This window comes from Phyllostomus hastatus, unplaced genomic scaffold, assembly GCF_019186645.2.
Source record: "Phyllostomus hastatus isolate PE091 unplaced genomic scaffold, TTU_PhHast_1.1 phas_contig_477, whole genome shotgun sequence".
Taxonomy (NCBI): domain Eukaryota; kingdom Metazoa; phylum Chordata; class Mammalia; order Chiroptera; family Phyllostomidae; genus Phyllostomus; species Phyllostomus hastatus.
The window spans coordinates 2,677,427-2,691,020 of record NW_025333889.1 but is presented as its reverse complement, the minus strand read 5'-3'; the positions used below and the strand labels follow the sequence as shown (position 1 = coordinate 2,691,020).

The 13,594-nt window shown below is 61.7% G+C and overlaps 1 protein-coding gene across 9 annotated transcripts in view; it reads left to right on the top strand.

The window, feature by feature from the left end:
- AGAP1 (ArfGAP with GTPase domain, ankyrin repeat and PH domain 1) overlaps positions 1-13,594 on the top strand; it is a 333,220-nt gene that overhangs the window by 276,210 nt on the left and 43,416 nt on the right. For 5 of the 9 annotated variants that reach the window (XM_045845687.1, XM_045845686.1, XM_045845683.1 and 2 more), the window contains one exon: positions 5,704-5,781. The exons of the other annotated variants lie outside the window; for them this stretch is intronic. In XM_045845687.1, coding sequence (XP_045701643.1) covers positions 5,704-5,781 — 78 coding nt within the window. The remainder of the gene's footprint in view (positions 1-5,703; positions 5,782-13,594) is intronic. 9 annotated transcript variants of the gene reach the window in all.

Below are 13,594 nucleotides of genomic sequence, written 5' to 3'. Positions count from 1 at the left end.
TGCCCCGTTTCACCAGGGCTGGCAGGGGGGGGGGGGCGCGGGGGGGACGGACGTCGGCCCCAGAGAAGGCAGATGAAACGCGGGGTCTGCCGCGGCTGCGGCCGGTGGTCCAGTGATCACAGCCCCTCAATTACAGCCCAGCGAGGGGCGCGGGCGGCGGCCACCGCGGAGTAATTGTGCCTTTGATGAGCTGCTGTAACCGGCCGTCGCCTTTGAAATACGATAGTTCAACTTGAAGTTTTATTAAAAAACTATTTTTTTCTGGGATCATTGAGAAAGATTTTGTGTTTAAAAAAAAAATTCCTACAAAAGCTTGTAATGTATTCTGTTGGAGAAAATTGAGAAGGAAGAAGAGAAGAAAGGGAGGGGAGAACAGAGGTGAATGGTTCCCATTATCACCCACTTCTGTCTCGGGGGGCCCAGGGGGCCCCACACGGGAGCAGCCTTGCTCGCCCTTAGTCCTCCTCCTCCAAACGGGAGGGTTTGCTCCGTTTCGCACCTGGGGGGGGGGGGGGCGCAGCCGCGCAGTGTCTGGGGCACAGGTGATGGCGTTTGCTGAGGAACGGGCCTGAAGACGACGGACAGCTCCCCACGGTGCCACGGCCAGTGTCTGTCGCCACCCTCGTCCTGCAGCCCACAGGACCAGGACGCCCCGGGAGCCCAGTGCCAGTGTCCCGACGAGCCGCCCTGCGCCCTAAGCCGCCAGCTCTCCCTTCCCAAAACGAGCGGCGACTCCCTGCAGACGAGGAGAGTGTCCGCCCCTCACTGACGAGCGTCCAGTCCGCACCTGAGAGCCAGCTGAGCTGAGAGCCCGCACTGCAGGTCCACCCACCGAGAGGGGTGTGCCCCGCCCAGGTCACTCCCCGGTCCCCGCCGGGAGGCGCACGCTCCCGAGGTCGGAGCGAAACGCCCGGGGAGCTCCAGGTGCATGCGGACCCCCGCTCTGCGCCCAGCACGTCTCCAGGCCGAAAGGAAACCCCGCTCTCTGCCTAGTGGGGACTCACCGCTCCAGGAGGTGCGGATGCACGCCCGTCAGAATGAATGGGGGGGGCGGTAAGGGTTTCGTTCTCAGGTGAGACGTTCTTAGAAGTGAGTGGCACACCCTCTCCACCCAGCCCCCTCCTCAGAGGTAAAAAAAGACCCTATTGGTTCTCCGAACTGCTTCTGGGGGCTGCAGGGCCTCCCCTTGCCGCCTGGTCGGGGCTCCCCGGCAACGTGGTTCACGCACCCTGGAGCGGCAGCGGGGGCCTTGGCTGGGGCGCGGGGCCTCGGGGCTGCATGTTCTTACCAGCCACCTGAGGGGTATTTACCTGATCAACAGGGAGCGCTGTCAGGAGGAGGCTGGGGGGCCCGGGACATGAGTCTGCGGTCTTCTGGTGCCGTGACAGAGGGGGGGAGTTTGGGATGGAGCCCTGCTCGCGCCCACGGGCTTGCCGGCCGACCGAGGGGCGTCCCCACTCCAGTGAGAGCGCGCTGGTCGGGGGTCTCGGGCGGTGGTCTGCTGACCGCGCCTAGTCCTCAGGCACTGCCAGGCTGTAGGAAGGAAAAAAATATATTTTGCTTAGAGAAACAAGAGAAAGTTTCCTTTAAAGTAAAACTTTAAGTCGTCTGTGAGTGTCGCGTGAACTCACATGAAAAGCTGTAGCTTCCACGAAATTGGGCGATGTGCCGTAATTGGGGGTCGTTAACGCTAAGTGATTCCAGCTCCTCTGACTTAGCACAAAGCCGTCACTTGCGCGTTTCTCCTGCCCCTCCTTGGTCTCCTGTGAGAAGCCAGGACTGTTAGTAATTACCGGGGGAGTGGATCGCACCTCACCTCGTCTGGCCAGCCCGGGGGCGCGGGGGTCCCGTCGGTGCTCCCAGGCACCGAGAAGGAGCGTGCAGTGAGTCAGAGCCCACCCCGCCCTGCTGCTCCCGTGCGTGGCTCAGGACGGGCAGCCCTTGAGACCGCAGGAGCTGGGTGGCAGCGCCCCGCCCGACAGTCTGCGGGCCCAGTACCGGGAAATCACCAGTCCTGGAACGTGGGCCTCGGCGGCCGCTTTCAGGAAGGGGCTGCATCACACAGTGTCCCAAGTTCATCTGCCAGTGTCCTTGTCCCCGTTAGCGCTTTGGTGCCAGAGGTGCCCGGTCCCGTCCCTTCTCCTCTCTGCAGTCCAGCGCTGGCCGCCAGCCCCTGCCGTGGGCGTGTGTGAGCACGCTCTTCGCTCCCTGGGTGAACCGGCGGCAGCACCACCACCGCCGCTCCTCCGCGGCCGCCGCAGGGGTCATCTGGCAGTGTGGGGCTGGGTCTCCGTGCCATCTCCCCCTGCCCCTTCCAAAGTCCCGGCCCTTCTGACCTGCAGACGGCGCCCTCCAGCCAGGGCGGTGACGAGGTTCACGCCCTTCTGCCTGTGTGTGTGTCCACCGTCGGCTGTCCCCCAGGCCACCGCGTGCTGCGGCGTTCACGTAGCAGCCTGGTCTCCCACCAAGGGCGCTGGGCCTCCTGCGGCACCCGCGCCGGCACAGGGAGAGAGCGTTGTCCCACCAGTGGCTTCCTGCGCCCCGGCCCGCTGGCGCTCCTGCCGGCCTGGGCCGGCGTTCAGAGAGGGAGAGTTCCAGGGAACTTGCGGGCGTAAGTGAGGGGAGATGGGTCTCGCCGTCTGCACTCGGGCCGACGGTCAGTTTGCACCGGGTCTGAGACGGTGCGCCGTGGGGTTTGTGTCCGTCGTGGCCTGCACGTGCATTCGCAGACGTCTGGGAGCACACGGAGCCAGGAGGCAGCCACAGTGGGTACCGGGACCGGCGCCCTGTGCCGGGGAGGCCGCCGCTCACCGGGTCAGCGCCGTGGTGGAGCGGAAAACCCTCACACGGCGCTCGCACCCCGCTGCCTCTCTGTCCGGTAGCAGGTGCCGTTCCAATGTTAAAGTTGCAGTTCTCGTGCCCTGCTCGGCTGGCTCAGCCGCTTGGAGCACGGGCCGCACGCCAGATGGTTGGGGGTTCGATCCCTGGCACAGGAGGCAGCTGTCGGTGTTGCTCACATCAGTGTTTCTCTCTCTCTCTGTCTCGTCTCCGCCCCCGCCACCTCTCTCTCTAAAATCAATAAACATCCTAGGGGTGAGGATGACTTAAAGGATGAAAAAGAGTAAATAGTCCTTGTGAAAAATAAATAACAGTGAAAAAAATCAAAATAAGTTAGCCTATGTTCAAATGGAAGAAACTATATTCCTAAAATCTGTTTCCTAAAAAACTAAATTTCTCAGCAAAAACAAAGATGAGCCAGAAAAACGTAGACTCCCGAGCCAGCCCACCCGCAGCCCGTGAGAAGCACTGCCCGGTGGGAAGGCCCGAGGGGCAACCTGGGGTCGGAGCGCCGACCCCGTTGGGCGGCGCCCCTCCGCCTCCCCTCGAGGCGGACCCGGGCAGCCACGCGCCCGGACCCTGAGATGTTACCGATGGCCGTGCGGTTGTGTGTCCCCGCTGAAAGGCTCCTGCACACGTGGCCGCAGAGCAATCAGTGGCCCCGGAGACAGATGCACAGACCGGGACCCTGGTTTCAGCCGGAAGACGGCCATCTGTCGGAGGAGCACAAAAAGGCGTGAGGCTTTGCACGTTGAAACTGATTACTTCATCAGTGTTAATGGAAAATGGGGCCGCGGGTTCACTTCCTGCCGGGACACCCGCGCGGTGAGCGCAGAGCGGAGTGTGAAAAATGGAGGGCATGGAGCAGGTGGGAAGGAGGTTTGCTGGCCCCAGCTCCCCCTCTTCCGCGCTCCCTCCTCCGAGGGCCAGGCCTCCCTTCTGCCTATTTATATGTAAATGTGGCACCGAGGCAAGTTTCAGGTGAGGGGTGCAGCCGCTCGACTCAGTGGCTGCGACTTTCCGAACTTGCGAGTTCCGGGCCCGCGAGCCAGAGCTTCAGCGACTGAGGTGACGGAGCTCGGACTTCGGTTGGGAACACCCGATCGTGCCTGAGGAGCCTGGCGGTGGTGCACGGAGCAGCTCTCTCTAAAAGAAACACTTGAAATGCATTCGATCGGTGCCCGGTCTCTGAGGCCTGCCGTCTGTACTGGAGGGCACCCGAAGCCCCCTCCCAGGGTGCCGTCTCCGGGGCGGGTACCTTATAAAGGCCTGGAGGAGGCAGGGATGAGGGACACCTCTCTGCCCCTGGAAAAGGAAACTTAGACCCATGCACTGCACAGGGGCCTCCGTCACCAGACTTCAGTGCCTGCTGGTTCACAGGGTACATTTCTTATGACCCTATTTGCTGCTTTCAAGCTACACAGTAACTCTTAGGTGTTTAGTTCAAGCTTAACTTTTTAAATCAGGTGACGAGGACGCGACAGCTAGCTCGTCTTCTCATCATTACATGAACTTCGCCCCCTGAATACGCAGTGCTGTGCTGTTGCAGAGTTGCCTTTGCTTCCTGAAACGTCCGTGTGTCCTGCGTGCATTTCATGTCGTCACTCCAAGGAAATGCGGTGCGCCCCTAGTGCTCGCCCTTCACGCCAGCGGCGGAACTGCTCACGGCGACCCGGCCCTCGCCCTGGGCCTTCGAACTTGGCGCGCCAGAGCGCACCCGCACGCTGCAAGGCTGAGTGTTCGGGCTCGGAGCCCACAGCCGGCAGGCCCAGCCAGCGCGTCCTGCGTCAAGAGTGGGCCGGCGTCAGTCCTGACCGCAGGCCACCGCAGGGTGTGTTTCCGTGCCGTGAGCTCCAGATGCCCCCCTCCAGCCCCAGGTGAGCGCCCCTTGCCTACACTGGGCGCAGGGTCATCCAAAAAGAGCCCAGTGGGAGGTCTGACTGATTTCTCTTCCTGGTCATGGGAGTGGAGAGAGACAGGTAGTCTGGTTAGGGTACTGCACCGACCGTGCGCCCTGAGTCCAGGGGTGGCTGGGAGGGTGGGGGCCAATGAAGCGTGTTGGGGCATGGGGACCGGCTCTGCCCGCGTTGAGTTGGTTCTGCATTTGACGTCCGGACCCAGGGGTCCTCTGCGGGTAACTTAGTGTTTGGTTTTTCTTTCTGACGCTTTCCTCAGCGACCTGAGTGCTGAAGGATGCCTGTGTGCTCGTTGGGGTCCTCGGAGCCCCATCCAGAGCCTCCTACAGCCCCGAAAGAAGGGGCGCCGCCCTTCAACAGCCGCCAGATGGTAGCAGACTCGTGCTGCCGTGGGTTACTGTCCAGGCCCAGCAGCGTCGGGGGGGCAAACGATCTCCGTCTGGCGGCAGCTCTGGGTGTGAAGGCCTCCACCCGGCCGCACACCCCAGGGGCTGCCCATCTCCAGGGTCTCTTGCTCTCTCCTGCTGCCCCATTTTGCCAAATCGAAGGGCTTATGGCTGCTGGCACTGTAGCTCCTTCAAAAGATGCCACCAGCTCCAAGGAAAAGGCCAGCTTTGCATTGTTGGGCGTAGCCACGTGGAAAACCCAGCAGGGGGACCGGTGGGTGCGTGGGCTTCCATGCCGGGCGTCTGTTTGATCTGGCGCAAAGCTAACCGGGCGCACCTCCACCCTGCCCCAGTGGCCCTGCCCGAGATTCCCCAGCCGTCGGCGGGCGGGGGGTGGGGGGAGCGGGGGCTGGCGGGGACCCACCAGCGCCCACTGCCTCTCGGGAGCTGATGGAGGTGACGTCACGTGCTACTATGACATTTCTTTTCTCCCCTTTTCATTTGATTTCTTCTCCTTTTTGTTTTCTCTTTCCCCCTCTCCCCTTTCTGCTCTCGGGATGCAGCCAAACGCAAAGCGTGGAAACTAAACCGTGTTGGTAGCCTGCGAAATATATACAGCAGCAGCAGCACCAACACCGAAGGTAACGCCGCGCCCCTCCTCCTCCGCGCCCGCCGGCGCCCCGCCCCCCGGGCCCCGCCAGCGCCCCCCGCCGCGCAGCCGCGGAAGTGCAGCCCCACACCGCATGCACCCGTGTCGTGTTGGCAGATTCGTCCCTGTGGCCCCTCCATCTTCTGTGTGTGTGTTTCAGTTTACCATTCGTGTTCCTTTCAGCTTACTTAAATTTTGACCTTTCCCTCCAGTCGTAGACTAGTGATGTTTAAATTACTTCAGAAACCTATTTTCTCCTTTTTTTTCCTTTTGCTTTATACATGTGGGCACTCAATGTAATATTTCCCAAGTTATTACAGTTTTTAAAAGTGTTAGTATCAGGTGTAATGATCTGTAGCCAAATACAATAGTGTGCCGTGACATTTAAGTAACAGTCTTAATTTGTTTTGCGGACGCATTCTCCATAATGCTCCGCGCAGCTCCGATCCAGAGGCGGCCGGCCCGGGTCATTTGCATGGGCTGCTCCTGCTTGTAAATTCAGTGTACTGTTGTGTTTCTAAAGGTCGTCCGGTGCCAAAGTTCACAAATTGACTCGCGTTGCTTCTTTGCGGCGAAGACAGCCGTCACTGCTTTTGTATAATGGCAGATTGAATTTTCCCCCGCCTTCATTTGAACAACACAATTATAAATTGCCTTTTTTTTTTTTTTCTGATTACAAATGTCGAGGGTCAGGATTATTTCGATGCCAGGCAGAGGGGGGAGGCGCGCCACCGCCGGAGCCCCGCGGAGGAGGCGGCGCCCCGTCGCGCCATGCAAAACAGGCCGCGCGCCTGCAGTCGCGGCGTTAATGGGGGGGGCGTCTCGTTTTTTCACTTAAGTGCCGAATGGGTCAAGTACTCGCAGGCTCGCGCCCTAACGCTAATTGACTTATTTGGGGATGATTATAACTGTAATATTTTTCTTAATGTCACCGTTTTCTGGGCTGTTGACTTTAGCGATTGCCGAGCGGTGGCATTAAATCTCTTGTAAATTTTAAATTGCACGGTGTTTCTGTAAACAAGTCCCTCTCCTGGCATCCCGGCCATTAACCTTCGCTGATTTATGTCGCCGCCCTCCTCTCCTTCCTTCCCCGACAACTCCGGTCTCGCCGCGGAGCGCCCTGCCCTCCGCGGCCAGAAAAGCAGATGAATCCGAAAAACAAAAGTGCATTTCCCTGCCGCCTTGTTAAAGACCAGTATTTTCATCGTGAATTTTTTTCCGTTCCTCAAGGGGAAGTCGTCTTCTGCTAAGGTGCCTGTGGAGCTCAGCCCTCATGGGTTCTTCCCACAGAGCACTCACGGAAGACACGATGAGAGGCAAAAGGGATAGAATTTCCCTTAGAACCAGTCCCATTCAGCGTCGTTTTTGTTGCGTTTTCAAGGATACTGACTCATTCACTCTATTTGCATGTCGGTTTTTCAGCTTCAGGTGCATATCATTTCACTGTGTTCAGATCAGATGTGTTTCCTTCTGTACGTGTGCGCATGTATCACCACACACCTGGTCACCGACTTCCAGCCTAGACACCTGAGCCGTGGCACGCGGTCCCGCACGGGGCTGCACGTGGAGGGCGGGGTGGGGCGGGGGGAGGCAGAGGTCCCCCCGAGATGTGCTGACGGAGCTGCCCAGGACGCTGGTGGGCCGGAGCTCGTCCCAGGCTCCAGATGCGCAAAAGTGGGGCCTTCGAAGCCTCGACCGGTCAGGTAGCCTGCCGTGCCCGCCCTGCCCGCCCTGCCGGGCATCCCGGGTGGGGAGGGACCGTGACGCAAGCCGCCCCAAAACCTGCAAACTTGGGGCCTCTCAGTCGATTGCCAACAGCTACCAAAGGCGGCCTTGGGGACAGCGGACTGAGGGATGACCCCGAAGCCGGTTCCCCTCACCTCCTCTTTCGTGTCTGTCCGGGGTTCAGTCGCATTTGCGCATCTCCGGCTGTGAGCGACCCGCCCCCTCTCCACTCCCTCTGGGTCTCCGTTAAGACTGACGTCTGCACGCGCACAATCTCGTTTCCCACGGCTTTTAGTAGTTTGTCACTGCAGCCGTGCGCTCACGCAGGTGCTCAGAGTGCCTCCCCGATCGCCCGCCTTCGGACGGGTGTCGCCCCGCGGCATCCTGTCTGTGACAGACTGCTTATGGGAACGCGCGTCCTGAGCTGCTAACTCCTGTCGGGACCGAGGCCTCGCGTGGCTGCCGGGAGCGGAGAGACAGATGGAACCGGACGGATCGGGGAGACACACCTGCAAGCCCAGAAAACAGACAAACATACGTCCTCTTTTGCTTTTTTCTGTGCACTCAGGCTAATTGTCTGTGATACCAAGGCGGAGACATTATTTATGTATAATACTGCGCTAGTTTTTAAACCTTTGTTACTTGATAAGAGTTCAGCTCCTTCCCAAGGTGGGTGGACTCCTAAGTTCCTCCAGCAAGAACAAGCCTCCGTGTGTCCGTCTCCGGGGCCTGTGGGGTGGGACTCCCGGGTCCGCAGCTGCCTCCCACCCCGAGGGGAAGCCGTCTTGGCCTGGGTGCTGGGAGACTGAGGGAGGCCCAGGTCCCTGGTGAACATGCCTCCTAGGAAGAAGCGAGAGAACTGAACCAAAGGGCGACGTTGTGCAGAAGGAGCCGTGGCGGGGAGCCCACCGCCACCCCGAGAGACTGCGGGGTGGGTCGCACGCGCCCAGGGGCCTGTCCTCAGGCCACACCATCCCCGCACAGCTGCCGGAGGGCCGGGGATCGTGGCTGTGTGCGTGGGCTGAGCAGGTGGACTCCCTGCTGTTACAGAAGCGAGCGTGTCAGCGGGGAGGAGAGAGGGCGCCCTCGGGAACAAGGGGCGTCTGGGATGTCAGCCACCCACACTGGGTCGAAGGGGCTGCCGGACGCTGTAGAGGACAGAGGTGAGGCCGGCCCGAAGTCCCCATCTGGGCCGTCCGAGAGGACCCTTCCTGTGGGTCCGGACCTTGCCCCAGAGACCGGCCTGGGACGCCTCTGTTCTGGGTGCTTCCCTCCTGCTGCAGAGATGGACTGGGGTCCCGGGGTCCCTGGGCCCTGCCGTTCCACGCGGGCCCTGCCGTGGGGGAGCGAGTCTTCTGGAGCACGCGCACGGCGGGCCCGGGGAGGCTCCGTGGACGACGAGACTCGGCAGGAGGCACGGTTTCCTGGCTTCCCGTCCTGCGGCTCCCTGGACACCTCTGAGGGAAGCCGTCACCCATCTCCACGTTTTACAGAAGGAGGCCCAGGCAGGGAGAAGGGCGGTCAGGAGCCCCTGGAGAGCACATGGGGACCAGGCTGGGCTCTGGGGTCCGCGCCGCCGCCCAGGCCCTGGCCGTGGGCAGTCGCGAGCATGGGGCCCACGTAGGCTGGAGCGGGGCCCCGATGCCCAGCAGACAGCAGTCCCGGCCCCGCGGGCGTGGCCAGTGGAGCTATCCTTCCGAAGGGCCCCCCACCCTGTGTGTGAATGCAGCCCCTCCCGCGATGGCCCAGGGGCCCCACCCCCACTGCCCTCCACACTCGGACGAGGCTCCTCCTCACTCACCCGTCTCCTCCTCCCCGTCAAACGGTGGTTCTTGATCAGAAATGCAGCAAACCCTGCATGTGTGAGTGGCGGTGTGGACAGTGGTTTGTGCCCAGGCGGCCTTGGTCCACCCCTCACACCCCCACCTCTTCGCCTCAGGCCGGCCACTGAATGTGCACTCTGTGCCTCAGTTTCCCCACCTGTACACTGGGGACATGCCCCCTGCTGCGGGGATGGCCAGACGGGAGTAAATATCCAGAGGCGTGCAGCGCAGCGCCCCCTGCCTGCCACTGGTGGTACCCGCCTCGTGTCTGGAGGGCCGCGCACGTTCCTGCCATTCGAAGTGATCCTTGAGGGTCACTCACAGAGCCAGGAGCAGGGCGATCCGACAGGGGGTGTCCGTCCCAGGTGCCAGGGGGTTTGCAGGCGAGCCGCTTTCCCCCAGGCTGTGGCTCCCTCTGCACTCCGACGGGCCGCTCTGCGGGTCTTGAGGTCACCGCGTCTCGTCTTCCCCACTCGGGGCCCTTTCCCCCGACAGGAGACAGTGACACCTGCCCCGAAGCGTACCTGAAGAGGCTGGGCAAGGCCTGCAAAGCCCTCTCCATGGAGCCCGGCCCGTGCATCAGGGTCCACAGCGTCCATGTTAGATTGTCACAGAGACGCAGGTGACGCAGAAACAGCTCTGAGGGCACACCTGGAGCCGTGCTCCAGGCCCACGAGACGCGTCCGGGTCGGGAGGAGTTGGCAAGGAGGCCCCGGCCCGTGGGAACCGCACGGACTGGCGTCAGTGCAGACCTGGGACCCTTTTCACGGGAAGTGACTCCAGCACCGACTTTGGGGGGAGAGAAGGAAGATCGCCGGGCCCTCCCAGCCCCCCACTTTCCAGAAGATGGTACTGATCCACCCAAGTGCTGCACGGGCCCCTGGGCGGCCGAGTCTCCCGATGCCCACGCCGGGCTCCGAGCAGAGGAAGAAGCCCTGGGCCGGCCCCACGGGGCCCAGCCCACATCTGACTCTGCAAAGTGACGGCTGGGAGTGAGGGTGAGTGACAGCAGCAGGGCACCGCCCAGCCGCTGCGTGAATTAGAAGGATGCCTCTAGCTTCTCTCGCTAAACGCAAAGCACAGACCACAGGCAAGTGCCAGGAAAGTGTGGACACGCCCATCTTCCGCATCCTGAGATGTGTTTTCAGCTTTGGATCCGAGGATTTCTTGCTTCAGGAGCTTCTAAATGCTCCCCTCGATTTAAGAAGTGCGTGGCACCCCACAGCTCTGGGAGGCAAGTCTAGCGGGCTGGGGCTGCCGGCCGCCCGGCGCTCACACGGCTGTCCCAGCCCTTGCCGGCGTGTCCGGAAGACACAAACCGCCCTCGTGTTGGGGAGAACCTCCCCCCTGCAACCACACTGGGCAGGGGGCGTTCCTGACTCTGCGCCACGCCCCCGAGGACCGGCTCCTGCACCGCACCGACCCTGCCCGTCCTGGACAGAGACGCTCACGGAGTTCGCGGCCCGCAGAGGTGCTCACCCGAGAACCAGGCGCTGCATGTCTGTGTGGCAACCAGACGCAGTTTTCTCTCTCCGTCCAAAATAAGCAACTTTCTCGAGGGGGAGGGGTGCACTGAGGTGGTGCTTCCGCACGGTCTCGGTCCGCACTCTTCCAGTTTCCTTCGAGTTTCCCTTTTACTGCAGAAATTGAAGAGAAGTTGAAAATATTTTCTTTTTCCATTACCGCGGGTCTTGACTGAAGTCTTAAATGTGTGTGGTTTCCATCGTAACTGAGTCAAGTGTCTAAACCACATTCCTCTGCAGCGTGCACTCTCACAGCAGAAACCCTGGAGTGTGTGCCGAATGCAGGGCGCAGACCATTGGCAGGAGAGCCCGGGGCTGCGGGCGCCCCTCCCTGTCCCCTGGGTGGGGGCGGGGAGGGGCCGAGATTGGTGCAGACCTAGCGAACACATTGCGTCTCGGCTTCCCGCTGGCAAATTGGCGGTGCTTCCCTGGAGGCTTGGGTTGAGAAGGATCCTGAGGCTGCACCAGGCTCCCCGGGACTGGCTGTGAACGAATGTCTTCCTGCCAGAGAGAGGGAGGGCCGGCACACCCTGGTCATCCCAGGCCGGCCGCAGCTTCCCTTGCAGGCACGCCGACCGCATGAGGGTGGGACTCGGGGCCCCAGGTAGGAGAGGCAGGTGTGTGCAGTTAAGGGGCACCCAGAGCAGACGCCCAGGATCAGAAGGACAGCGATGTGGGGATTCGGGCGGGGGCTGGGAGACACCACTGGCAACGCTGACGTGTTAATGAGGGAAAACAGCGTGGCCCAGGGTTCGAGCTGCCTTACACACTTGCGTGGGGGCGCTGTCGAGTCCCCAAGACACATGCCCTCATTGCGCAACAGGGGAGGTCCGCAGCGGAGAGGGGGGCTGCTTCCTGCAGGCCTTGGCTCCTTCGCCAGGAGGTCATTTCTTAACCGTGACCGTGTGGAAGCCAACTCGGGGTCCTGTGCGTCACCTCCGCAAGTAGACGCGTCTACCCGCCTGTCTTCTTTATGTGTTCACCCTCAGATACGTCGGGGGTCTGGGTTCCGGGTGCGTGGGGCGCCCTGGGCTCAGCCTCCGCCTCGGGTCCACGAGGGCTGTGGACGGCGGTCTCTGCAGACGCGGCGAGTCCTCGGTTCTGAAGAGGAAGGCCTCTGCGCCGTCGCTGGGTACACTGCTGGGCGCTTCTCGCGGACATCTGTGAGCCGCCTGCCCGCCTGCCCGCCCCAGCTGGGCGCGGGGGTCTGGCGCCTCGAGACCTCGGCAGAAGCGCCAGGCAGTCCTCCTCTTCCCCGGACCGCCCCGAGGACCGCCGGATGCGTCCGTCTGTCCGTCCCGTCTCTACTTGCACCCTAACCCCCAAAATGCATCCTCGGCCGCCGCCTCCTGCTGGAGACAACTTCCGCCCGTGAAGCGGTTGCAGCTGCTTTGAGCCCTTTAACCCTTTGCTAGGATCCCGCGAAAATAATTGATGACTGATTGGCCCATTAACCTTTAAAAAAAAAAAAAGTTTGACAGCCCGGACTTGCGTAATGAGGAAGGCTTCCTCCTGAAACCCGTCTGACGGTGGAGTCGCCGGCCCCTGCGGAGGCGAAATGAGCCCCACGGGGCCTCGTCTGCATAGAAACTGGACGCAATTAGTGTAATATCCGGGACTATTAATGTCGTTGGGAATAATTGGGAAGGCTGGTTTCGACAGGTTCATGGCGCTAAAATACTGTTATGGTGGACCTGGCCACGGCCGACCGTGACACGCGGGAGACGGTTCACATCCCGGGAGCCCAGTCACAGGACTTCACGGCACAGCGGGCCCTAGAGGGTCACGCAGGGACCCACGGGACGCCCCTTCCTTTGCGGCCATGGCCTTGCCAGGACTTCGAGGCCGCGCCGTCGGGGGGGCCCGGGGCTGGAATTTTGTGGACCCTGCGCATCCCTCCAATGAAGAAACACCCCTTCCCTGTATCTGTAATGCTTAGATGCGAGTCCGCTGTCCTGGTTCCTGTGCGTCTGCTCGGTTCCGGCCCACGTGGGCGGGCGTGTTTGGAGCGGCTGCCTTCCGAGGGCTCGCCGGGAGCCCCGGGGCTCAGCAGCCCCAGGCCCCCACAGCCCCGCTCCTTCGGGGCCGCTGGATGTCGGGGTTCCCTCTGGCACCCGACCACGGTTCCATCTGTTGAGCCGCCCAAGCGTCCGCGCCTTGTGGTCGCCTTCCCTTTCGGAGACACTCGGCCCCTCATTCTCACAGTTCTGGTTTCTTGACGCATGGGTGTGGTTTGGGTGGGGGGAGAGTGTGGGCTTGGGGTCCAGCCATTATGCCTTATGTGGGCGGTTGTAGCAACACAATGAAGAGCACATTTTGTAGGGGAGGCCCCGCCCCGCCGTGTCCTGTGTGTCGTTGCTAGGCAATCTGAGGCAGGTGTGGGCCAGGGGTGCTGGTGAGCAGCATGGGCACCGGGCAGACGGCGGTGGGAAGACGGAGGCATCTGGGTGGTTTTGGAGTGTTCCGACCCAAACCAGCTCCACAGCCAGGAGCGGGAGGCCGTGAGGACTGCCGCCGGTCTGGTTTGCGCGTGTTAATTTGATGTGAGGACCAAGTATCCGAGGACTGTCTCTGTGCATGTTTCAGATCCCCGAATGATGGGATGTGGGGGTCAGGCACAGAGATTCGAGGGCTGTCCTCAGGTGTCAGAAGTGGTTCCAAGGCCAGGAAGACCACTCGAGGTGCGCAGGGTGAGCAGGCGGCGGGCAGGCTGCAGGGGTGCCCCCGCCACCCC